At 39.9% G+C, this 27,728-nt stretch overlaps 1 protein-coding gene across 8 annotated transcripts in view; it reads right to left on the reverse strand.

Moving 5' to 3' along the window:
* Nucleotides 1-27,728, reverse strand: part of myo9aa (myosin IXAa) — a 119,632-nt gene that overhangs the window by 26,309 nt on the left and 65,595 nt on the right. For 6 of the 8 annotated variants that reach the window (XM_061030053.1, XM_061029899.1, XM_061029731.1 and 3 more), the window contains exons 3-16: nt 26,893-26,987; nt 26,746-26,808; nt 25,356-25,455; nt 22,847-22,900; nt 20,396-20,493; nt 20,090-20,216; nt 19,055-19,144; nt 15,097-15,213; nt 14,237-14,371; nt 7,690-7,811; nt 6,141-6,282; nt 4,908-5,103; nt 3,487-3,606; nt 572-647 (exon numbers count right to left, since the gene is read on the reverse strand). In XM_061030053.1, the coding sequence (XP_060886036.1) occupies nt 572-647; nt 3,487-3,606; nt 4,908-5,103; nt 6,141-6,282; nt 7,690-7,811; nt 14,237-14,371; nt 15,097-15,213; nt 19,055-19,144; nt 20,090-20,216; nt 20,396-20,493; nt 22,847-22,900; nt 25,356-25,455; nt 26,746-26,808; nt 26,893-26,987 (1,535 nt within the window). The remainder of the gene's footprint in view (nt 1-571; nt 648-3,486; nt 3,607-4,907; nt 5,104-6,140; nt 6,283-7,689; nt 7,812-14,236; nt 14,372-15,096; nt 15,214-19,054; nt 19,145-20,089; nt 20,217-20,395; nt 20,494-22,846; nt 22,901-25,355; nt 25,456-26,745; nt 26,809-26,892; nt 26,988-27,728) is intronic. The other 2 variants (XM_061029815.1, XM_061029978.1) reach the window with 2 other exon arrangements.

The following is a 27,728-nucleotide window of genomic DNA, read 5'->3' on the forward strand; positions in this document are numbered from 1 at the left end:
AAGATGATCAACTAGGGAGAAATCTTCCCCAGTCGATTGTGGATCTCAGCGACCGGTGACAGTACAATACGCCTTTTGTAGTGACTGTTAATCTCCACAGTCTCTCTTAGAGCCCCATAAAGCTCCGCACTGTCCAAAAACCCTGTCCAGCCGACACGCACCCTGCAGGGTTTCCATATTTATCACTCCCCGGGCACTCCCCCTCCGATGCATAGCTCTGCCTTTACATCACAAGAGGAAGCAGCTGCAGAGAGTTTAGTGCTCTTACAGTCTGAGAGGATGAGCGTGAACGACCCAGTGAGTAAGAGAGAGAGACAGAGCGAGGGCAGAGGTCGCAAATCACATTAAGGAGGGATTTTAACAGCCCCAGACTGAGCTCCTGTGTAACAAAAGCTGTCTTGAACGAGCTGCTCTGTGCTGCCAGTCGTGGACGTGGGCTGCTAATCTCGACGTCCGCGACTAATAAGAGGAGGTGGTGGACCGCGGTCTTAGCAGAAGGTATGAGGGCCACGTACGGGGTCACAGCACAGTCTTCAGTTTACGACACATCAAACGCAGGTCAGACTCTTACCGCGGTGAAATCTCATTGATGGTGTTGCTCCCCTGAAGGTCAGACAGCGGCGTGCGGGGACTCCTTCTGGACACACCTGATCACGAACACACAGGTTGGCATCATGGGAAGAACACAAAATAACACGCACTACACACACACACACACGCACACACTGGCACACAAAATCACAGAACTGACATGAAAACAAACAATCCGATCTTTTAAACCCTTCCCAAACATAAACAACCCGACACCACGAGACACTCCAGTGTTATTGCAGTGAGTGTTAAGTGCCTTTTTATTGGAAATATGATCGACTGCAGGTGATCAGGTGATTCAATACTGAAACTAAGATCTGCGAGGTTAACAGTGAGTAGCTGGTGTTAGTTTCCATTTATGGAGGATGATACTGAAGCTGGACTGTAGCTTATGATTTAAAATATCAACACATCATGATTATCAGAGAGTTGCAGGATTGAAATCCTAAAACCCAGAAATACATTTAAGTGCTTCGATAAGTAAGTTTTGATAAGTACATTTTTAGCACTTGCATACAAGTTGCTAAATGAGACGACACAGATTGTTAGTGACATTTAAAGTCATAACGCACGGACACATGTCAAGCTGTGAGGGTTAACATAGTGATGTGATGGTGCTGCGGTTCATTTAAAGCATAGTTTTTTTTATTTCCCTTTTTTTCCAATTTCCCCTCAGGGCTTAATAAACTTGATCTATCTTTAATAAACTTGTTCTAACTGTATAAACTTGATCTATCTTTAATAAACTTGATGTATCTGTAAAGGGGGCTGCGGAAATGTATGCTTTAAAAAGTCACAACAGTGGGGTTTATTTGTGAAGAAAAAAGTGTTGGATAAAAGAATAATAAAACACTTTTCTACAGATCTCTTTATTTGCACTGATGCTAAATTTGATGCCTTTAGTTTCTTGTTAAGGGAACCTGTAAGTAACAACCTGCTGGATTAGCCGACATAAATGCCTTAACCATGCAGAAATCAAAAGTGTATGGTGGACAGTAGACATTTAGACAAACTGATAGATACTTTTTAAGAAGTTAAGAAAGTGTTGAATTAAGACTTTTAAGCTTTATTAAGTTACTTCAGTGTGATGGCTGTTTTTTTTTTTTTTGCAGGAAAAAGTGATCTACTGTAATAACCGACAGCCAATCAGCTACTTACGGTGACGAGAAGTCAGAGGAACTACTTTGTGTGTTAGCCTACTTCAAAAGCAATCTGACAGAGCAACTTAATGGGACGACTTAACCGTGTACCGTTTTCAGTTTCATCACTTTGTACAACATATTCACTCTCATCTGGAGCTGCAGGGTGGCACAAAACAAAAAAAAGACACAAGCACATCCGGGTGTCATAAAACGTTTGGAGAAGTGTGACCCTTTGAAAGAAGCGTGAGTGCCCTGCACCACATTTAAAGCTGCCTGTGAGCAAGTTAGTTAGAATGATTTACAAAACTGTGTCCCACTCCCAACTATGCCATAGATCCCCCCCCCCCCCCAGTCTATCACCATCACCAGCGTTTGTGGGATTAGAGAGAAGTGATTATAGATGTGTGCTGTGGTGCACGAGCAAATATACCTACTTCCCAACATAAAGGTGAAGCCTTGTGCTATTACTGATAAGTACTCTTGATCAGGGTTGGCTGATAGACCCATGCATTTCTCAGCTAGCCCTTTACTATCACAGTGTTAGTGACAGAATGGCTGAAGCATGCTAGCAAACAACTGGCAAGACAAAGTACAAATGCATGCAGGTGCAATGAGAGGGAGAGGAGGGAGACAGAAGAGGTCGAGACCAACAAGCATCTAGTCTAATGATGGAAAATAAGAGCTGCAATATCAAAACACAAAGCAGAAAATAAAATAAAAACTTTTGGGACTATTTAGAATTTGATCATAGACTGCATATAAGAAGTGGATGTAGCATTTGATTTTGATGTCAATAGCACTTTTCATATACGAAACGCTGCCGCCATTACGCCTAAAGACATTCATATTGATTCCACAACGGCGTAATATTCGACTCCTAGTCTGTGAATTCACATTGCCTCACGGCATTGCTGAAAGGCAAAAGAGCGGGGCACAGCAGGAGCTCCACATACACACACAGTAAGACATGTGCACACACACACAGCGCTGTCCTCCTCCTCTGGCTCCGCCTATCCCCTCTTGCCCCTGTAACGCCTCTGTTACTACCCCCGAAGCCGGCACAGAGTGGGTGTCACAGCTTTTCCCTATTACGCCCCTGACATGTTCAAAATGAAGGTGAAACGTCGCAGGGGGTGAAAATATGAATAAGGCAAACGCAACATTGCCTAAACCGTGCAGTATCTCTAATGACCAGTAGGGGGCGGATGCACAGGTATTGTGTGAATTTAGAGGAATGACCCGACTTCTCAGTTAACTTTGTTTCCTCAGGAAGAATTTTTAAAGAGTTAATATTCTCAATCGGTGATAAGAATTCAGCATGATATTTATTTAGTTAATAATTGTCCTAAGTAGAAAAAAAAAACCTTCCTTATCCTTCCTCATGTTCCTCAAGCAGCCTGTCAACATAAATCAAAATGAAACATTATGACTAAAAGATTTGTTCCCTGAACGAAACAAAGAAGGTGAAACATGCAAGTTTGACCCTTACGACTGAAATAAGCCAAGACGGTGATGGCCAAAATTTTGAACTTAAAAAGAGAGGTTCCCAAAAAACTGGGTGACTAAACGGTTGCTACATCCACTTCTTTTATAAAGTCCATGATTGGATTTCCCTCTGATTGTGATCTCTTTTGGCTTGACTTCGGCTTAAGTACAACAGAGTTAAGTTGTTGATGTTGGTCAGCCTCGTCCCTTCAGTTTCCCAAGTGCAACATGGAAATAGGAGGAGTTATCGTTGTATTGGCAGCCTTACTGTGCTTCTCCTCTTTGCATCTCTGCAGGATCTCTAAGCTTCTCTGATGCACAGGGTGCTGCAGAAAGCTAAAACTATCCACACTTTTCAAAACTGCACAGGGAGCAGCGTCATCATGCCCTTGGAGAAGCAAAACAAAAGACAAACAGGGAAGAAGAAAAAAACACAAGAGAGGAAAAGGGGGGGGAAAAGAGAGAGAGAAATGACAGATTAGACAGCGAAGAAAAAGAGATCAAGAGATGCAGTCGTCTACCGGAGAGATACCTGTGCAAGACATTTGGAGAGAAGATGATTGACATTCAAAACTGCGGTTAGCGGCAAGATGTTTGTCACTGTAGTTGTGTGTGTGTGTGTCGCCCAAAGCACTTCCAAGCAATGTCTTCTACAAGTTTTCTGCAAACTTACTCTTTATGTGAAAGTATCTGAAGCCAATTTTTTCACATCTAGCCCATAATCATAAAATCAGAAAGTTTGCATTTAAAAAAAAAAGTGCTTTAAGCCAAACACTAGTTTTTTTCATTTTGCAGAAATGTTTGGGAAGACATGTCAAAAGGTCCCTTGGGTGACAATAATATATTAAGAGCTCAGTTGGCGGTTTTCTTAAAGATATATAAGGATAAATAAAAATCCATCTTCACGTTACAGCATGTAGATGTAAAACCTAATGTGTCAGAAGGGTCAAGACGGCGCATCCAATTCAGACGACGGCAGTGCTTAAGGAGCATCTGATGGGTGATATGTAACTCAGCTAGAGAGAATCTAAGGGAAGACAAGGCATTCATAAGAAAGACAAAGCTGAGAGACAAAGAGCAAGGGCTACAGTAAATACACAGCAGCACTACTGGCACTACGCACACACACTAGAGTAATGACTACTGAAACACAACACATATGGCAGAGATGAAGCTCGATCTAGAATGAAGGAAGAAGACAACATTTTTACAGCAAGGCATGTGAGCATCAAGACTGGAAAACGATCAAAATGTTTGTAAATCCTTGTAGTAGAAATGGTAGGTGTTTCTTGTACATCCGTATAAGTTTGCACATTAAATAGTATTCTTGCTCTATTAAGAGGTACATGACATGACAGTAAGTAAAGGTGATGTCTTTTCTTTTATTCTGGATTCTTAAGGTTCTTGAATTTTGTGACGGCCTGAGCATAACACAAACTACAGCGAGCACAGATTTTCCACATTTTTAAATATTCAACATTAAACTATTTCACTGAATCCTATGGAGCTTGAAAAATACTGTAAATTCAAAATACAAGCACAGTTACTTTTACGAGTATTTTGGATATTTGTGGATGGCTGATATGATGGTTGTGTTTCACTCACATCTGACTGCCTTTGAGATCGTACTCTTCCTCACTATGACGCGCGCCGGACTGTTAAAAAATATCTGTGCGTGTGAGGGCTCACCGGTCTTCTTCTGCGTGTGTCTCTTCCCGGCCTCTCTGAAAGCCACCAGGGCCCTGAAGTAGGCTCGGAGTACCGCCCAGCGGAAAGTGGCCGACGGGTCGATGCCGATCAGCCCGCAGATGAAGGCGTTCTTGCTGCTCTTCAGCAGAGCTACGATGTCCGGACGCATGTGGTCCGTGTTCTTCTCCCTGAAGTCCTGTTTGTAAGGGAAAATGAAAGACAATGGTCACATTTTTATTTAATTTAAAAAATAAAATTGTTATCTTCAGCCCCTAACTCCTCCAATCACTGTTTTTATAAACCTGTTCAATACACTAGAAAACACAACTTCTTTTATCTCTGCAATGGAAATGATTATTCAAAATCAAAATCAATTCAAATCAAATGAAATAACTTTATTTATACATTAGGACACATACAGCAACAAGGCACAAAACTTAAGCTTATTTATTTCAAACATCAATAATTTACTGTGATTTCATCATATCTAAACAAACCAAAAATATGGTTTATTCTCAAAGAACCAGAGATGTAGAAAAATGGACAATTCTGAATACTGTGATGTTATTTAGAATCAGTGCATCTGTTTTTTTTTTTTTTAGATTTGAGCTATGAGTCATATTTTTAGCCGAGTGCAAAGATGTTTTGATGTTTTAATCTGCAATAGAAATACATTGGCACTGCTGCTTAATGTGATGTAATATCTTGGAATAGATTCAATTTTTTTATATCCCTTACATCAGTTCGACCTAAAGGTTATGTAAGTTCTGAAAATCATCATCACTCTCTTATGGTTTTTATTTTGGATGAGTACAGACAGGATTATGCAAACAACAGTCTCACATGGCCCTGTGCTGCCGAGGCGTTTTTTTCAACCAGCATACATTATACGCAACACGACCTTTTAACTTGATCAAAAACATCGAACTTCATGAAATCAAAAGCTGCAGCATTAGCTACAAACTGCAGAGATAATGGACGTGTCTACCCCTCAGCTGATAAGGCTGATTGGAAAAGGTTCATGTAATTAAATTAATTAAGGCTAACTACATAGATTGACATAAAAGGGGATAATGATGATTGTGGATGTGGATGTGTGACATGAATGAAACATTTCCCTAAAAACAACAAAAGCTCAGAGAGTACAAATACACAGCAGAGACCAGCTGCACTTCCCTACATCCCCTTTCCTGTCCAATCAATGACTAAGTGTGGAGGGGTGATTACACTGACCTTGACGCCGTACTTGACCTTGCCAGCGTAGTGTTGGATGATGAAGGCGGGCTCCATGACAGCAGGAAACTCGATGTAGCTGTTCCCCTCATGCTGCCGCTTAAACTTATCCAGCAGAGTCTGGTTGGTGGCCTGGGGGAAGCTGGGATGAAGGGATGTGAGATTTTGATTAAAACTTGTTTTCATAAATCTGTTTTTAATAATGAAACACATTTTTGATTACGTTGTTTAAAGCTTTTAAATACATCATGAACTCTGCAGTGTAAATAACTGGAAATGTTTGACAGATTCCTGATTCTATCATTCACAAAGAACACGAATTAAAAACAGTTTTTCCACCAGTGTTGAATTAAGACACACTAACAGGTACTGCTCTGCACACGTGGCAGGATGACATCGCTCTGAAGATGTTCTTAAGGTTAACAAGAGAGCAGTGATTATGTCAACACGACAGATTTGTGTTTGGTTAGATGCATGCAATCCGGGAAAGACAAAAGCACAGTTCTGGTTTGTGAATGGTTTGCATTTGGATTTTCATAGAAATGCATCTGTTTAGATAAATGCACTTCTAGGTGTGTTTTCAGATTATGAGTGTCTATTGTCTTTGTTTCTTTCAGTTAGGCACTGGATTTCTTGTCCTCCCATAAAATATTAAACATGGCATTCAATAAGGCTGCAAAATGTCAGGTTACCAAAGCCTCCATTGCTTTATTGCTTCTAGTCTTCAGAAACGTATTAAGATGCCTGATTTTTGCTCTTGAGATCGCTTTGATTGTTGTTTCTTTATCCTGTGCTAAAAGCTTATTGTTTTTTGCTATTAAGATTGAGTCTGTCACACAGTATAGGATTTCAGGAAGACCATTAATTAGGCATTTAATTGTCTGACATCTCAGACTAAAAGTGATCATTTAAAAAGGGAAGTAGAGATTTGCCTCTGACAGAAGAAAAAGTGCAGAAAACCGGCCGGCCGCTTACAGGAAGAGAAGAGGGGAAGAAAGAGACAGCGGGGGTTTTTGGGGGTGAAACCTGAGCTATGAAAACAACACAGCCAAAGATTCAGAGACTTTCCAGCTTTTCTGAGTGGGAAGAATTAGATTCAGGGTCAAAATGGAGTAGAGGGAAATAAAGGAGGAAATACTGTTGGCAAAAAATAGTTTTGACTTAATCTGCACTCTGTTCTGCTCTCAATGAGCAGCTTTATGTTTCTAATGAAGTTTCTTTAACATCAAGTTTATCTTCATGATGAATTATTTTTACATGTGACACTTTCTGTAAATATTGTAGTATGTTTCGTTACCACACGTCATAGTGGATCTGCAAATTCAGCAGTGTTCATTTTTACAGCTGGCTGGACAAGGAGAGAGAGGGGTTGTGACGTGCGACAAAGGGCCACAGCTGGATTCAAACGAGGCCTATTTTTAGTTACATGGTAAGAGTTGCTACAGTTCATATCATGATGCCATCCTCCTCTGATCTGAGGCCAGAGGCAGCAGATGATTGACATACTGGATGAGTTAAATAAACTGGTCCAACGGGCTGAAAGACTCACTTGCACTCTTCATCCAGTAGGTGGAACAGCGCCGTGGGCTTCTTGCTGATCAGGTTAATGCAGCCTGTGTTGTCAATGTAGTCGATGTTGTGCCAGCTGATGCCCTCTGACCTGTACTCCTCCTGCAGGGACACACAAAACAAACAGGGAGAGGTTAGTGCCAGTATCATTTTATAGTATACTCTACAGATTCTGCATTGAAGTATCATGCCTGGCCTACAGTATATAGGCCACCTTTTTCATGTTGCAATAAAACAGCTGCTACCAGAGTCTGAAAATGTGTGGCATCAAAGACAGCACCTATAAAACATAAAGTCGTCTATTAACCGACCATGAAATTGAAAGATGTGAAAGAGATGTTTAAAATTGTTCTAATCAAAGCAGAAAATGTTGTCTGTGTGCATGCTTTCATGTTGTCCTTAAAAGCCATTACGCTTTCTTCAGATCTTGCGAGGCCTCGCTGCGGTCAGATAACAAGAGGAGCATTCAGAGCATTTGGTTTTGTACATGTTTTTGTTTTCCTGTCTGTCCCTGGGAAAGAGATTCAACCAATAAAGACCTTAATCCACAGGAGGTTTAATAAGAATCACGGAGGATCTCCTTTTTTTTCTCTTTTTTCTCTACTCTGACAAACTCGTAGGTCAGCCGCTGAAAAAAGAGACAAGAAAGTTCACAGGGGGGAAAAATCTAAAAGGGATGCTGATCCTCTGCAGTAATATAATTTTAAAAAAAAAGTTAAACATAAATAATTGAGTGTGCTTTGGTTGATTCATGTGGAAAAATGGTTGAAGGTTTATTGAGATACAGTTTGAGAGCATCAGTCTGTGACATATTTTGTCTTTTTCAGAGATTTATAGTTTGTGTTGACATTTCCAAACATTAACAATCCAACACACTGCTTTGGACAAACTATTTGTTTCACTGTCAAATCTTTGTTTTGTGTTTTTTAGATTAGGCTTTTGATGCCTTTTTTTTGGGAGAGACAGGAACGTGGATAGAGTCAGAAATCGGGGAGAGAGAGAGCGAGTGGGGTAAGACATGCGGGAGAGGAGCCGGACTCTGACCCGGACCACCTGCTTCCCAGGATTTAAAGCCTCTGTACATAGGGGTGCGCACATAACAACTAAGCTACATGCATCCCTTTCACTGTCAAATCTAAAAATACTCTTGAGTAATGGAAGTTAGCGGTGCAGCTGGTTCATCCTTTTGGATATGTTACAAAAATGAGACGTTTTTATTGAAACAGTGTGTCATGTGAGATCATTCTTTAAACTTTGAAAAGGTCAAAAGCAATGAGCTGAGTAAAACAGAAAGTTGAACCAGGCAGCTGTTAGTTGAGTTTACTTTTCGCTTATAAGTCTCTTATAAACCGCTTCTCTAGAGCAGTGGTTCTCAACTGGTGGGTTGGGACCCAAAAGTGGGTCGCAGAGCAATTTTCAGTGGGTCGCGAAAATGTGACTGGAAAAAAAAAAGTGTAAAAAGTCTACGAAGCTTCAAACATGTTGGTTTTGTTCCTTCTCTTTGTTCCATCACATGTTTCGTATTTGAGGTCCAAACTATTTTTCATTCAGTAAATCGGATTGGTTGAAAACAAATCAGAAATTAGGATCACAATTTTCATGAAGGAGTTAGTGGTGGGTCCTTAGACTAGACCAGTTGAGAACCAAACTGCTCTAGAGGAAATCTGCTTGCATAAAAAAGTGCCTCATCTGACGCCTCCTTCAACTGAGAGTATTTCTTATTAGCATGGAGGTTTGGGGGATCTCACCTGCAGCCATATGACATCAACCAGCACTGACAGTGTTTGATTCATTACTTTACAGAGCCAGAAGGGGGAGACAAAAGTTACAAACTGTAGGTTAAACTTAGGCATTAAATAATGTAAAAATTAGTACCTGCAGGACAACTGTGACTCCAGAAGCAAAGAGTGACGAAGTCAACAAGTAAGGCTGTGTGGTAATCTCTGTGTGTACTGACCTTGTCTGGTTAAACTGCTTATAAGCTCAGGTTTTAATTGGTGTGAGAGGAGTTTGTTGTCTCTTTAATCGAAATGAAAAGTCTTGATTTGAAATAAGTGATAGTAGAAGAAAGGGTTAAAATAGGATTTAACAACAAGGAATAATCAAAGGTAAAAGTGAGATAGTAATATCATTTTATATTGTTTGATGTTTGTGGTCTTGGTTTTCTGATGCTCTTTTTGTTTGCTGTCTGCCTGCAACTTACATTTCCTGCAGGAAAACAATCAAGTTACAGCTGAAAATCATATCTGTCATTAAGACCTTTCACACTGCAAACACCTCTGAACTCGAGAGTTGTCTTTACTGGACTAGTAAATGGTAAATGGACTTGAGCTTGTACAGCTCTTTTCTAGTCTTCTAGGTCACACCAACACATTTATACGCTGCCGACGGAGCAGTCAGAGCAACTTGGGGTCAAGTGTCTTCCCCAAGGACGCATTCGACATGTGCCTGCAGGAGCTGGGGATCAAACCCTCAACCTTCCGGATAAGAGACGCCCGACTCTACCACTGAGCCACAGCCGCATATTGTTTTTGAGCAGGCTTGAGAAATACTCAATATGTAGACTATAAAACCAACACCTGTGTACGATAATCTAATACGTGAGCCCTGGAATAAACATTATATGATTCAATGTGTGTGTCAGATGGGTGCTGACTCAGCTCCTTGGCGATCACCGAGCTGTGGTTTGTGGGGGTGTTTTCATTGGGTTGCATTACATTGCACAGGATTCTGTATCCGCCCCCTCGCCATGCCTTAAAATCATCTTCCAAAAGCTGCAGTGATTCACTCTTATTATTTTGACTCAACCATCAGGACGAAAAATCAAAACATGTCCCAGAATTCAGCTTCCTCACAGAGTCGCACTGACTGTTTTTATTTTGGTTAACCCTTTGTGTGAAAAGTGTGTAATTAATTTTTTGCCAGTAATAAGTTACAGCGGATAATCCAGGTGCTGCTCTGTCTGAATGAATGCAGATAGCAACAAAACATAAACACACAAGAAGACTGTTTTCTGCTCCCTCTGAAGAAACATCTTTTAACTTATTTTTCACAGTCTTAATCCATGACCATTTATCTGACACTGCCTGTTATTATACTTCTCACATGTCAGATACATTCATGTGAACGTTTTAAAGAGAGCAAACTCTGCCATCTTTTTTTAATCGAATGAAGTCGAACCTCACTTTCCTCACATACTGTATGTATCTTGATATTGGATATAGTGAAAATGATAAAAACTGTGATTGTGTATTTCTGTTATGTGCTTACCCTACTTGAGTAAATGATTTGAATACAATGGTATCAGTGATTTAGACCAGACTGACATAGTAAATTTCTATTAGATCAATTTTAACATGTGCCTTTAAAAAGGGGGATTATTCAAAATGTTTCCAAAATTATTAATTGAAACATAAAGGCCTAACAGGTCCCCCTGTTTGTTATCTATTTTTGTTTGTGTGCGTTTGTTAAAATGTGTGTATGTATTGTTTGTGTTCTCCAGGAGTAACTTCCGTATGGAGGGATATATGGTGCATGTTTACAACCCAGACAATGAGGGGAAAAATGAAGCAACATAAAACCTGTTGTTGTTGTTGGTAAATTATGGGGAAGTTGGGTTATTTATTATAAAAAGTGAAGAGTGTGTTATAAATCAAAATGAAACAACTGAAAAGAGGCCTGTGAATTCAATTAATAAAGAAATATAAAAAGAAGAGGACTCTGATCTAGAGCTTACTTCTTATTCTTACTTAATCTGTAAAAGAAAATAAATAAAACCGGACGTACTGAACGTACTCAAACTAACCAAAAAGTGAACTGCACCATGAAACCTTGTGGTTTGAAGAAAAAGTAACATGAGGGCATGTCCTATATTTTAATAAGAAATGACCAGACCAAGGGGACAAAGCTAGAGCGTCCTGAAAAGCCAACAAAAACAATCACAGTTAACGAACAATGAATCCACAACGAGGCACAGAGACGAGCTGAACCCGTCACAAGCTTCTCGACAATAACGCAGATGGGCATTTCCTCAAAGGCCATGCTGTAGATGAGCCATTACAGGAAGGCAGATACGTTTTACTTCCACCCTACTGTCATGAAAAATCTTCCTTCAGGGTAACTTCACCGTGACAGGACGAAAGCTGATTCCAAGTGCAGATCAGACAAACTTGAACTACAGTCAAAGCAAGATTTATTGGTTTCTAACTTCTGTTAACATCAGTGCCAAACTGAAATCTAGAGAATTATCTCATGGTCATACTGCAGCTCTCTGGTATAAATATTATCATAACATTCTCTTATTCCATTTCAGGTCTTTCAACAATGTAATTACTGGCTGAGAGGTTGTTGGAAAGTGATGGAAAACACAACAAAAGAAAGAGGAAAATGTTTCCCTAAAAAATGACCATCAGCATAAGCAAACAATTTATCCACCAAACTGCTCCAGCAGGGAGCCTCAGCGCTGGACAGATGAGTGGAAACATACTGTGTGTAACTGAAGACGAGGGTGTGAAGCTGGCCTCAGCAGAAATATGAAGCATGCCCGCTCTCTGTCAACTTATAGCCTACCTGCACAATCTTTTTCAGAGGCCTTTAGACCGCCTCAGTGCTGCATATCGATTTTTTCTCACGATACTGATGCTGAACTGCATCTACAGCAAGCCATGATCCACCACGCCCCTCAGATTCTTCTATTGAAGTCTTTAATATCGAGGCAGTCAGCTGCTGGTGTCAAAACCCTAAAACTGTGCTACATTTGTTAAATAAGCTGAAATCATGATAAATCATAAGAAAAATGTTGATTCTACTCCATGATTAGTCCATGATGTTTGATAAGAAACATGGCAATAAAGCTGTGGTGGGAGTTTGATTCATAAAATACAACAGAAACCAACAGGAGAGCACATATACTGGTTAATTCACAGTCCTGTTTGCATGTAACTGTGCTGGAAACCAGCATGAAACGGTTGGCTACAGTTCTCCTCAGTCAGCCTCTGCAGGGTCTTGGGTTGGTAACTAGATGGTTGCCGGTTCAAGTCCCGGTGCGGACCAAGTCTGGAAGTTGGTCTGGTAGCTGGAGAAATGCTAGTTTACTTCCTGAGAGCACTGCAGAGATGTCCTGGGGCAAGGCACCAAACCTCTCTCCATTTGTGCATGGCCATGGTATCCTGTTGTATGCATGTGTGTGTACTTCAGCCTATGTGTGTACAATTTAGGATGTTCAAGAACAGAGAGTAAAAATCTCACAGGATGACTAAAATATTTTTTATGAACTATCTTTGCAGAGCGGAGTAAAGTGATGACTGAAAATGATGAAATACCGAATATACAGTATGACATATCAGGCCTGAGATGTAGTCAAGTAAAGACAGATGGCATCAAAAGAGGGTGGGACATTTGTCTTCTGAAACTTTTAGTGATCTGGAGTTCGATCAGACGACTGAAACCTGCATGCATGCTGAGGTTTACTCATCAAGAAGAACGTTTGACATCAGGTTTGTCGACGATGAGAGTTGAAGATCTCAGAGTCAGTGAGGAAACTGAGAAGAAGTCAATCCATGTTGATCTAAACCTACCTTCAAATGCACAACGAACCACTGAGAGTAAGATAATGGATATCTGTTAACAAGCAAAAATCTTCCTTCAATGAGCCGTATAAAAAAGTTCAGTCTGACTATTCAACTAACTGCAGCCTTTAACGTATCACAAAAATAAAATAAAATATATATATATATTTCTACTGCATTTTCTGCATTCTCTATACCTCGTCTTTATATAAGTTATTTGGCTTTATGAAGTTTTTCTTGAGCATCACAACCATTAGGTCACGTAAAGAACAAATCTGACACGCCCGTAATCTACAGCACAATCATTCTGATTTCTTTTCAACCAACCGTCAGCCCTGAAACAAAGAAGTCTTTGAAGTCTCTTCTCGTGACACTCATCCACATGTGAGCCACAAATCATTTGACATATTTACGACATCAAAGGTGAAAAAACGGCCTTTTTGCGAAGCAGACCTGACCCAGGACAAAGTCACTCATGTCTCGTCGTATTTCATGAAACACACAGGAACCTTCCCGCACGTCGAATTTACCTTGAGATTTAGTTAATCTCAAGGTAAACACAGTGTTTAACATACTGCCAAATCTTACAGGTCATGACTTTCAAAAGCTCTTCGAAGGCAATAAGCTCACTTAAGAGAACATACATCCTCAGCCGGGTGGTCACAGAGAGGACGTGCTGAGTCATACAGCTGACAGCTTCTCCGCTAAACCCCTTACATCATGACATGAAGAATTCCTCCATTGTTTCAGCGTCACTGTAGTGTATGCACACTGTGAGGTGCAGTAAGGACGGGTTTTTTTCTTTGAAATGGAAACAACCAGATATTTAAGAGGGTAAATCAACAAAACATTGAAATAACAGCTGCAGTTAAAACAGTTCAGAAGTTCAGCTGCAGGTCAAAGCCATAAATAGGGAACTCAGAAAGAAGAGAGTCCCACAGAGGAAAAGTCATATCTGACCTGTTCCAGTTTGAAGGTGTGCTGGTTGAAGTAATGCTGGAGACGCTCGTTGGCAAAGTTGATGCAGAATTGTTCGAAGCTGTTGTTCTCGTAATCCTCGAAACCAAAGATGTCGAGCACTCCGATGGACAAGATCTGACGGAGACGGAATAACACGACATGAAATAAACAACATATCGACTGGATTGATGTGAAAACGGAGAATTATAACTAGAATTATAAAGTGGACGTCCTTTGCTCGTCACACTGGTAAATATAGGTTCAATATGTCAAACCTCTGCGCCCTGACGTTGATAATGAGGTGAATCGATGGGAAACCATAATGATTTACTACTTATTGGTTATTCATGTGTTTGAATTTGCTTCTAAATACATTACTGTAATTATTTGCAAATCTCTTACACAAAACTCCTTCACACATAGTCAAGAAGTAGATTCATGGAGTGCTGCACCAAACATATTTTGAAATGTTATTTAATTCACCACTCTCTCTCTCTCTCTCTACATATATATATATATATATATATATATATACAGTATATGTACTGTATAACTTTATGTTACAGCTCTTCCTGTAATTTTCTATTTTGAATATTCATGCACAAAATTATTCGAATCCATACTGTAGCATTGTAGACATTGTTATGGGAACTATTGTGTTTTATTTGCTTTTTGTGTTTGCACTTGAATGTCTTTTTTTATAATTTTCCTCTCTCTACAAATCAACGATCCTGTCATTCAGACTCAAATGAGTGAACTGAACTGAGAAGCTGCATCTCTCTTTACCTTGAGTCTCATTTAATCAGTTTTACACTTTTACACGTCCTACATTAAAAGTCTCTGTATTGAAGCCGTCCTACCTTGGTGGTCTCCACCAGGTCCTTGATGTTGAGCAGAGCGTGGTTGATCCTGAAGACGATCCAGTCGAACAGAGCGCTGTACAAAGACTTCGCCATGGAGTCCCGAACTGTGCCGGCCTGCAGGTGGATACATAGATTATCTCTTTAGTGTTTCTTTCAGAGGAAACATCGTCCTTTACATTTTAGTGATTTACAACTATTGAAAAGACAGAAGTGAGTTTTAAACCTGTTTCAATCTTTTGTTAAATACGAGACTTTTTTTTTTATAAAATGTCTTTTAACGTATGCTGTTTGATACACCTTGTTCCTCCTGATTTATTTTGATTTTCCTTCATTTTTAACTATTTTCTTCACAGTTTGTGTTCTTAATATCTGCAATCACTGTTGCATATTTGTTCTTATTAGTCTCTTGTGTAGTCGTTGTCTAGCTTTAGGCATTTTAAAGATCCATCTAGGGAGAAGAGTTGAAAATCAGTTGAGCGATGAATACTGGGGTGTGTTGCATCAGTTCACAAGCTACAAACTTGATCCTATAGAAATAAACATGATAAAAGTCAACTTTAATATTTGTTAACATTTGTAAAACGTTTTAATATATAAGTAATGTCTTAAAGGAGAGTAGTTTGATACTTTTGGCAAACAATGCATGACTTTTCTTGGTTTGAAAAGACTGAGACATCTGTTACACCTAGCTTAGCTTAGCTTAGTTTAGCACAGGGACTGGACAGAGACAGAGGGAAACTTACAGCACAAGAGTGTCTAAAGGTGAATTGTATCTTTCTACTAGTTTCTCACACGCTCACTAGTTTCAAAGTTTGTCCCTCATTCATTTTGTTTTAGTGTAAAAAGCTGTTAAAGAAGGAGTTATGTTGCAGCCATGAAATACTGTAGAACTAAAAACATAAAAACATCAGAGTTGAGGCTGATTTAGTTTTTGTTGTTATTGGGTTAGTTGCAATGTTCCTGTTTTAGATGTATTTCCAAAGCAGAGTCAACGGGCTGCTAACTGCAGCTTTAGATTTATTTCACAGATGCGAGCGCGGCATTAATCTTGTCATGAAAAGGTCATCGACAAAGCAGAATGTCCCACTTCTCATTTAGATTTCTTTGCGTTTACTTGTGCAGATTGAGAGGTTTGGATAGTCGTCTGTTACTTTAGCTGCCGATTGACGCTGACTCCGACTGCAGACATCATTTCTGTGTCATCCACTCAAATTCAACGCTGCACACATCTGTGCTATACGTTAAAGCTTGGCCTTGTAACAGTGCACTTTTGTTCAGGTCCAGCACAAGAAACACAATGAATAGAGGCTTTTGAAGGGAGAAAATAAAACAGATTGATATCAAGGACAACATAACAGGGAACACTGGCACAGTTTGAGGGTCAAGATGTGCAGACAGCTGTATTTCTCCTTTATAACAGAACACTTAAAGCTGAGGCTAAATCACATCCTCACTGTACTTTCAGGAGCCTCTGCTCTAACAGCTCGTACGGGAACTTGGATAATGGGTTTCCCCTAAAATGTGCAAATAAGATAAACAGGGAAACCAGCCAAATTCATCTCTGGCATTGATTTTCTCCACTGGACCTCTGACATAGAAAGCAGCTTTACAGACAAGCTGGCAGACTCCACTGTGTCACAGCAGGACGTCCCTGAGCTTTTATTAATGTCATTATCCAGACTAAAACTCATCAGATGTGGCACAGACACAACCGTCTGCTGAGCTCTGATGTCGGCCTAATGGAAATGATTAGCTTTAATAAACATTGTCTGTTTGGAGTAAATATGCAGAACTTAAGGCTCCTGCTGCTGGGAAAGTCAATATACAACTCATAAGAGACAAACATTAAAAGCACGGTTTACAAAAACTAGCATGATTCTGAAAGTAGAATTTCTTAAGTCTCTCTCCCGCTCTGTGCCTCCTCAAAAGCCACGCCCCTCACTTATATGCACGAGCGCTGTTGCTCCGGAAGCGGACTTCAGCTCATCGCATATATTGTGTAGAAATGACATCGTCTCATCTGTCATTCAGCAGTCAGTTAACTCACAGTATGAACTCTGTCATCGCTGACGCACTTTGAGTGTGGGCTAGAGAACAGGGAGACAGGGCAGCCTGGTCGGATTTTCTTTGTCCCCTTTTCAGAGAACATGAGTTATTCATTTCTGTCAGGACCTAAAGACAATTTCAACCAAAATCTTAAAAAAGTGTATCTGGAGGAAATGACCAACCCTGCCTTTAAATACCTGGAAAGAATAGAAATTGTCCTCTTATGTGACATTAGCGACAATCCCATCCAAAAACGTCACGTTGTAGAGTAAGAATGCAAAGCGTGCTGGATCAATGCAGGGTTATTTAGACGTAAATCTGAGCCAGACTCTCTGAGATTATTTCACAAACGCGTCATTGTTGATTTATCGAGGGGGGGGGGTGAACCTTCTTATTTCTTGTATCCTCTGAACTTATTTGACCTTGCTGCAGCAGAGGTGAACTTCGGCCTTTTGGAAACAAAATAAATCTCACTGTTGCAGCTGAAAGTTTAAATCCCTTTGTTCATAAACTAAGAACAAGGATATTTTTAGCAGCCGCAGACCAAATAATCCTCTCATGAGTCAGCACAGATATGATTCTGAACTCTATACGTACTGTGGTCTAATGACCCATAAGCTTTTCATTATTTAGAGGAAGTCGGACTTAAAACATTCAGATGGGAAATGGCCTCATTACTCTGACCAAATGGAGAAAAGCCATTAGAGTAACGCTCAGATTTCTTTGAGGGTTTCCAGTGTATGATGTTGGTTAAAAGGGAATGAGACTGTTGTGACTGTTGGAGCAATATTTACACAAAGACCACCCAGTGTGCAACAGAAACAAACACTGTTTGTTCATATGAAAAGGCTCTGTAATATCCATGTAACAAGCTGTTAAGAGGCTGGTGCTGGTTTTAATGTCAATGTGTAATGTACCACCGTCCCCTCGGAGAGGTTGGGACAAAGTATTGAATCCTGAGGGCGAATATACTGTAAAATTAAACAAAGATTACCAAATCAAACCCAGACACTGACATGTGTGCAAGGAATATTGAACATATGATATCATTATAGCATGAAAAACTCAGGAGAGTGTAGAAGTGAACAGAATCTGTGTTTAAGGAACTGTATCTTTGTCGCTCCCTGCTCTCTTTTCAGAGAACTCTCATCTACAGAGCATGACATGAGTTTGTTTTCAGAGTCGATTTCCAAACGAGCACTGCGGAGGGACTTGAAATGCCTTCCCTCCTCTCTAAACAGATTGTGTATGTGAGTCTCTAATTGTGGGATTTTTGTGTACATGTGTGGAGCCGCAGAGGGAGAGAGGAAGAGGGCAGGAGGAGATCCGGTGCTGGAGCACGTCGTCCTGTAAACACGGCGGGTCAGACTGAACAGACCAGGCTGCAGCTCGGTGGTCACTGAGTTCACAAAATGCCTGAAGTAGCATTTTAGGGAATTATACTTTATTTATTCATGGAAGAGATCGGGGTGCTACAAAATTAATTCATTATTAATATTATTTTTTTAAGGTTTATGTTTGTTGTATGAAATGTGGTGTGCAAATATCCTTTTAATCCAAATACAGAACTTTGATTTACAGCAAAAATGACTCTTAATATTAAAGTCTAATTTGATTCTTGGAAGAATTGGAAATGCAGTGGAAGTATTGATCGCACTGATTTCCGCTCATGTATGTGTCTGGAGCAGCAGTGTGCCTGTCAACTCGTCAAACTATTTCTGCAGAAAGTCTGTCAATGGACTCCAAGTTCAAACAGAATGCTTTTCCATTGATCCATTTCTACCTGAAGAGTTGTTATTCTGTCTCCTGTACGGCCTCAGACCACCTTGGATTTGGCTTCTATATTAACATAATGTCTAAATTTGAGCACGCTAACATTAACGTTAGCAAAACAGAAGAACCGTCTCACCTCTGATAGTTTGTAAGGAACAATCAGCTTCTCTCCAACAGTAACCGTCTTCCGTGTGGTGAGAGCTTCGAACAGCGTCTCTTCTTTCACCTGGTCACGACAGACAGAAATCATTCAGTGCAATGTACCGAAGTGTGGACTTTCATCAACATACAGCAGCAACAGTGACGAGAGAATTCTGAATAATCAAATGTAATTGTGACACGTTGACTTTCACAGTCTTTTTAGTCTCTTTAGTGTGCAGGCTGCTGGATCACACTGTGCTACAAACATCCAGTCAGCGCAGACCTTCAGTTAACAGAGGAGATGTGACAGATGGGCACAAACACACAGCTGGCACCTCCTTATCTCATGTGCCTTTATCTTCAATGATTTGGTCATGAATGATGTTTGCCTGAAGCACAGGGAGTGAACACATCTCGATGAAATGTTCTGTAAATAATAATACGTTAATCTAACAGCTAATTTTTAATTAAACAGTCTCGTCACTTAATTACGCCAAAACAACAATTATGTATTTAATCCTTAAACCACACTCACAATTATAATATTCTCATTAGATCCAAATGTATCTAACTACTTCTGAATCATTCTTCAGCTGGAGAGAACGAAATGAATCGTATCCCAAACCTTAAGAAACTCACTTTGAAAAAAGCAATACAGCATTTGGTAGACTTTATGAAGATTATTTTGCGAGTTTAAGAAAAGAGGGTAGTATAAACACATCCTGTAGGTACAGGGCAAAAAAAACAGCAGACTGAGGAAGAGTCAAGATATGTCTGCACACTTGCTCAAATGCCAGAAAAAGTTTTTACTCCATCACAAACACAACGTTTCGACAAGTTCAGGCCAAACGTTTTGATTGTAATGGAATAAAAACTTTTTGCGGCCATGTCTTCTTCTTCAGATGACGAGAAGACGCCAGTAGAAAGTGAAATTAGACCGACTTAAATAGCATACAAATCACTTCAGGAAGTAAAGTCTTGTTTTTAGTTCATGTCTGAGAATGTTTTTTTTTTTTTTTTTTTTACATACCTCCAGCAGTTCGGAGACAACAGGCAGCACCTCAGGGTTACAGATATCGATGGAGTCCTCTCTGTAGGTTTTCCTCTTGTAGCGGATGTTGCCCAGGTGAAGGATGGCCGACAGCAGAGAAAAGATCCTAAACAACAGTGAAGAAGACTCTTCAAGATTATTTTTTCGCTTTACTTAAATAGGACTTTTTTTTTTTCAGATTTACTGTAATGAGTTCAGACTTTTGTGATGTGTTTATAGCAAGTATTTTGATCATGTTTAAATTGGACCCAGTTTTGCAGCCCTGGTTGTGTTTGTGTCACTCACTGTTTGCGTGTTGAAGGGAGAAAGCCCACCATCTCCATAGCGAGCTGAAGCCTCTCAAAGTCGTGCTTCAGGTCTTCTCCTTCCACCGTGAAACAATCCTGCAAAAAAACATCAGGAACCCGGTGTTATCAAGCTAACAGCAGCTGTTACGACACACTAGCCTGGAGGAGCAGACGACAACTTACTATTAAGAGTGTTGACTCAAACTGTGCAGGGATGTTTCTAATGTTTACAAAGTGCTCGGCTAAGAGGCTCAAAATAGTTTGAGTTGACTTCGCAGCCGAAACAATAAAAAACAGCAAAGTGGTCAGAATCAGAGAAAATAAATGACTTGTGCTCAAATAAGCTATCATTAAGACGCCTCACAGAACAGCGACACTCTGACGTGCAGAGCATCCAGTCACAGCAGTGTTTGCAGGTTCTGCTCATGTAGTGGAAAATCTGGCTCAGCTTCTAGCTAAAAGCAACCCCGTGGAAATTTGGCAAGCTGGCAAAAGAGGAGCATTTTATGGGTTTTTCTGGAATTTGAGTGATGGATGAGCTAAGTTAAAAAAAAAAAGAGGAGACAGGGGGGGGAAGTTTGTTTTGATGCACCGACAATAAGGTGAGCAGAAAGGTGCTTATATGCATGTTCAGGTATGTAAGTAAAATGAGTCCGTTCACATTCTATACAGTGAATGGGATCTAGAAAATGTGCAGGTCTTAATTACAAAAAAAAGACAAATTTGGTCATTACTATAAAAAGGATGCATAAAGGTAGTGCAACATGAATCACTGCAACTAAGTGCACACGAGTGTGTGTGTTTATGAATATATCTAGATTAGATCTTTTTTTCCCAGATGAAGATCAAACACTTTGATGTAACAACATAACTGCAGTGTTTCACTTCATACAGCCACCGTAATGTGAGGTCTGCTCTCTGCTTTATGGGCTCATTCCACTATGGATGCCATAATTATCACATACCGAGGCTTCGGAAACACAAACACTCCAAACGTGAGACTCATACTTACTCCAACGTGCCTCCTTGTTTCCTCCCTCACTCTGTGCTTTCATGGCACAAACCCTACTGTGACCTGTTAGTGACTCTGCTGTTATATTTCCACTGAAGAGAAATGTTACATGATATAAAGTTTAAGCTGTTCTAACATGTTTCCAGCAAAAACAATCTGCCAGTGTAGTAACAAGGTGTTATAGTAATCATCCAGATGTTGTTTATGAAACAAGAGACACACAGAAAACTCACTACAATCATAAATATGTGACTCATGTGATACCATTGCTGTTTTCTTTAATGCCTTCAAATGTTAAATTCAGAAGGTTGACTGAGATGTGTTATCATTTGTTTTATGAACAACACTATGAATGTTACAGTTTTGCACACAGGTGCAGTCAACAAGTGTGCACTAAAGAATCAAGATTTTTGTTGTTGTTGGTACTTTTCATAATTGTATCACCATTGTCACCTTCCCTCTTTGTGTTAATAAATGGAAACCTTACTTACGAGCAAAAAGAACACAAACAAATCCCAAACATATATCCAAAATGACATTTTTGATCATTGACATCAAACAGTACTATTTAAGTATTTCTGTTAAGAGCAGCATGAGATCACATGTGAAACTCAGCCACTGAAAGGTGATAGTGTGTCCTCTGATTCTGAGAAATTCACTGCAGATCTGTTGCTACATAAATACTGTATAATTGAAGTATGTTCTTTAGCGTTTCAGGTTGTTTTTTTTAAGCAAACACATTCACTCTGTGAAGGGCTTATTGGGCTGAGTAGGATGATTTGATTCACACCAAATGTATGTCTACTGTAAATTAGATATATTTATATTAAATCTAAGTCAAAAAATGTTCAGCAGGGCTGTCCCACAAGCAGATAAGAGCTTTGGCCAAACACCATACACTAAATGTGATTGTATTGGTATATAAAGACTGACAATAAAACCCTTCATTTACTGATGAAGTTCGGGTCTTTGTGGTAATCTTCAGCTGTTGAAATCAACCCCAAAATGTTACAAACTTAGCGAGGACGTGGAGGATTTCACTTTGAGTACTAAAAACACTGCACTGTCAATGATCAAAAAAGTCCCACAGGTTACAGAAGCACAGCAGCTACAGTGGTCAGGATATGACTAGACATACCAACATAACTCACAGAAGCAGAACAACAGTGAACAGCGAAAACAAACAAAGCTCAAATAAACACAACCCACACCACACCAGGAAATCTCCCCAAAAGCAACAACATGAGCGGGTGAGGCGGAGGACAGGGAGGGAGCGTGGAGATGTGAGGGGAAAACGTAGCTTGAGCTCCTTCGAGTGCTCGGGTGACTTAAAAATCTATGCGTTAATGTTTCTTTAACACCTAAACACCCACATACAGTACACACACACACACACACACACACACACACACACAGAGGGCTGAGACACATACTGACCGGTTCACTGTCACAGTAACTGTCCCAGTGCAGTTGGTTGGTTGACTTTGTCATCTGGAAATGTTGAGGCAGATTTTAAAAGGCAGGGATAAGGTTAGACAGCAGCATTCCAATAGAAATAGATACTGCAGGATGAAATATGTTCACAGATGTCTGTGCAATTAGAAGCAATGGAAGCACATGCAGTTTAGATACAAGCAATGACTGAACTCTACAAATCTGTTCATAACACAATGACACGGGCGAATATTAAGAACTCAAAGACAGTGATAAGACAAGCATTTAAAAGCTTAGAGATACAGAGGAGAGAGATGGATGCACAGTCATTGAACAATAAGCATATGGCATGATCAAATAATTCAGGTCATTAAAGGAGGGCCCGTACATTTGCATGCTTTTAATGAATACTGCACAGAGATCTGCCGGCTAACATGTTTCTTTTAGAGATGAAATCACACTATGTTAAACTTGTGGTTTAAATAAATGCCAATAAGGCATTGAATGGTTTTCCATTCTGCAAGCAAATATATTTTATTCATATGGCATGTCAAATGTCTCTGCAGGTCTGATAAGATAAGATAATCCTTTATTGATCCTCAGAGGGAAACTTCAGGTGTTGTTGTTCAGCAACATAAAGACAAAAAAGTGAGGCTGCAAAAATAGGCAAGTAAGATTTTTCTGGGGGTGGGGGAGGGGGTGGGGGGGGGCTAATTCATGTGATTTTGTTTTTTTACACAACGTCCTTTCTGCTTCTGTAAGCTCTTAGGATTTTTTTCGGTTTCATATCATAAAAAAAAAAAAAAATTTAGCTTATGTGACTCAGTTGTGTCTTTAGAGTCACAGCGTGTTACGTCTGCAACTGGAGGTTTCAAGATCAAATGGTAACACCACAGATAGTCTGATGATGTTGTGATGTAAGATGGTTGTCTTCCTACAACGCTGGAAAAAAAGTTCATGGAAAAAGGAAGTGTACCAAAACTTGAGGCATGTTGTGTTTATTTTGGATATTTAATTCTAATGAAAAAGCAGCAACATTGTTATTTTTGGAAACTTTCTTTTTTAATCTGTTTGTGTTACATAAACCTCAAAGACTGGCTCGCTAGTTACCACTGCAGCATGTTAACCTAATGTCACAGAATAAAAATTCACAAGACTCCTTCCCTTTTAATGATCTTTTTTTATTTCTAGCATTCAAAGAAGTTCCAAGTTTCTATGTTCACTATCCAATGCCTGGACATGATGAACCTCACATAAAAACCAACAGCTCACTATTCAAACTGTCTTTTTAAAGGTATATTTGTGGTTAATTGGGATATTTAGGCATGCAGATCAAGATGTGTGGTCCTGAAAGCAAAATGTAGAATGACTTATTAGTAAAAAAAGGAAACACAAATAAATGACGAAAAATAAAAGGCAGCCACAAACAAACTCGTTTACATGGCTTGTAAACAAGTTCAAGTAGAGTTTCTAAATCCATGCACGAGCTGAAGCTGGTGCAAGAGTGTGATTTCTGATGTTGCAGAGAATAAAAGACACCAGAGAACAAGAGTGCAGGAATGTTTTTGTGTTTGAACGTATGTGTGTGTGTGTGTGTGTGTGTGTGTGTGTGTGTGTGTGTGTGTGTGTATGCATGTGCATGTGAGTGGCCGGAAGGAATGGAAGGAATTGCCTGCTCTGTTGTGCGTAGGCGGGAGGATTTGGGAGGAGGAGAGCAGGTCGCTAGTTTTCTTGACTGTCAAAGCTCGAAGGCAGAGATGCCACAAGTTTTACACAACATCCACATTCCATATGCGTAATGTGTGTGTTATGTGTGTGTGTCTTATGTGTGTGTTATGTGTGTGTGTGTGTGTGTGTGTGTGTGTGTGTGTGTGTGTGTGGTGTGGCTCTGTTTCAAGGTTATGTGAAACCTGTTTTTGTGGCGGGCAATGAAAGCTACAGAGAGCAATATATGGCATTTGTTTCCTATCAATAGTCACGAGTGTGATGAACTATAATAGTGAGCGTTTTAAATTAGGTCACACATGCAGGTATTAATTGTCACGCATTCAATAAAACTCTTCGCACACATAAATAACCTCGCTCACAAATTCATCAACAGAGAGCTGCACAGGTAGCAGAGAGTTTTATTGTGTGCGTGTAAGTTAAAATTTGCGCGTGTGAAACAATGTCATTTGTTTAATTTCTCTCTCTAGATTTGACATGAATCGGATTCCATAGAAATACTATATTTGTCTTTGTATGTGTGTATTTGTTGATATTTGTCAAAGATTGAATGGGGACGTGATTCTCTCTTTTCCCTGTTATCAGAGGTGTAGAAGTAACTTGATTAGTTAGGCGACACCATTACAAACACATACAAACATATAGGCTAAAATATCACACACACATCAAAACACACCAGACAAATAGATCAACATAAAAAAAGAGAAATTGTCAACCACCAGAAGAAAACTTTCTGATGTCTGGATGTTGTTAAATAGTTTGTTGTGTTGGATAGTGAAGGTCCCACCTGACTGAGGTAATGATATTCTTCAGGCTTCATGAGGTGAAAGGCTGTCCTCTCTTCTTCACTCGCTCCTGCCAGCAGGTAGTAAAACACGTGGTAGTTTCTGCAGAATACAGACAAACAAAGCATGTTTTGGTGAGTTACATCAGACTCTGATGAAATACAATTCTTACCAAAAAAAAAAAAAACATAATTGGGTGACTTATTACCAGAGTACTATAAACAAAAATGAGACAAAATCATTTTCTAATTGCAAGTAAATAGTGCATGATCGGCATAAATAGGGGGCTACAGTTCTTTTAGAGAGAAAAGAAACTAAAGGCTTGTATCCCAATGACACAAAATATGTTTATTTTGTATTTTACTTTTGTTACAAGTCAAAATATGTTGCTCAGTTAGCATAACTCTTAGCTGACTAATGTTGGCATGTGAACAAGTCCACAAACAGCAAAGAACCGTGTTACAAAAGTAACCAAACAGTTGATGTAAAGATTAAATGTTTAGCTATTTGGCTTGTTAGCTTTAACACTTGATACTAAAATGGCAGTAAGCGACAGCAGGACATTAACACGTGTACAGTTAGCTGGTCAGCTTGCTAGCATTTAGCATGAACACTTTAGCCAGGTACGACACAAACAGCTTGTTCCAAGGTAGTACCACTGTAACATACATACATTTAGTATAGTAATATAAAAAGCAAAGGTGTGTGTGTGTGTGTGTGTGTGTGTGTGTGTGTGTGTGTGTGTGTGTGTGTGTGTTTGAAAGCATTAGGAGTTGCAGCATAGAGGTCAGGGGTCACACAATGTGCAGCAGCTGTGTAACCGAGGTCCACTTATAACACATACAAAGAAACACACACACAAACACATGCAAGCTTTTACGGGCCTGGAGTCAGCAATCCATCTCAATAAGTGTTGGCTAACGCAGGAGGCCCTCGGTGAGCCCCCCCATGGTGAGGTTAACCCTCGTCACACTGTCCAGCCGGACAAACACATTACTGTCTGTCTCACTTAGAGCTCAGCTGATTCATGAATCACACTTTGGCAAACTTTAACAAAATGATCTTTAGGTTAAGGACACTCAGATCCACATTGTCTGCCAAAACTCCAATAACATTCATTTCATAATAAGACAGGGACCCTAAACACCATCTATTATCTCTCAGTATAATAATATATTAAAAGCATACTAAAATGTTGTTTTTTCATAAACTTCACATTGGCCTACATGCCTGATATTGCATTGCATACAGAGAATTAAAGTGCCAGTGAGTACTTATTCATTATTAATCAGAGGTGGTCTCTACATGTGACTTTCTGGTTCATAAAATAACGTACTTTAGTTTTTCATTTCTAGGATTATTATTGTGATTGGTTTTCTGAGAGGTGCTCACCTCTCATTGTGCTCCTGATAGACCAGCCTTGACTTCTCCAGGAGGTACTTCTCCACATATGCTCTGAGAAAATGGACAACAACATGGTTAGTTTGAAATCCAAATTTTCCGGGGGAATATTGGAAGAGTTTGTCTCTGGTTCCTCACCCTCTCACAGTGCCGCTCTCCTGGTAGTTCACCTGGATGAATTTGCCAAAGCGACTCGAGTTGTTATTGTGCGCTGTCTTCGCGTTCCCAAAAGCCTGAATGGGAAAGAGGAGAAGAAACGTAGGGTTAAAAACAGATTCAAACTGGAAGGAATAAGTAATAACTGGAGGGAAATGGTTATATATTACATATCTCACACACATGTCAGAGCCAGAGATTCGAGGTCAACTTCAGAGTCAACTTCAGGTGTGGATAATTTGTGGGTCAAACACGTAGACTCTGCTCTTGTGCCAAACATAGTCTTTAAACACTGTCAGCCTGGACTAAGCAGAGCGCACTTTTCCTCTTACATAGTTTCAAACAGTGTCAGTCCAAGACAAATTAAAAACATGGTTTAAGGATCTATCCAAATCAAAGTCAAACAAATTGCCAGAATGAGGATGAGGGAGTCGGGGGCCAGCAGGCCTGATGGAAAAAAAAGCTTCTCAGTGAGTAATGGGATCCATGTGGCAGTGTGGAACATGTGTAGTGGTTGTGCTTTAATAAGACGCTCCAGAATTTCCCCTCACAGCTCTGTTTATGTTGTATGGCTGCCTGGAAGGGAAGTCGTTTCTCACCCTTTTTAAACCCTACAGTTATTTGTAGCTGCGCCACAAGTAAACAAATTCCTCAGTGAATCACTTGGAGCTACCCTGAGCCTCGCATCTGTGGCATTTGAAAACACCCCTCCTTGACCTCACACTTGACCAATGCCACTTACTAGCTTAGATGCATTCTAGAAGAAAGCTAATGCCAAGCTAATACGCGAGATCGTCGGGCTTCAGACTTTTCCTGAT

The sequence above is a fragment of the Labrus mixtus genome, chromosome 1 (genome assembly GCF_963584025.1).
Source record: "Labrus mixtus chromosome 1, fLabMix1.1, whole genome shotgun sequence".
In the NCBI taxonomy this organism is placed as follows: Eukaryota; Metazoa; Chordata; class Actinopteri; order Labriformes; family Labridae; genus Labrus; species Labrus mixtus.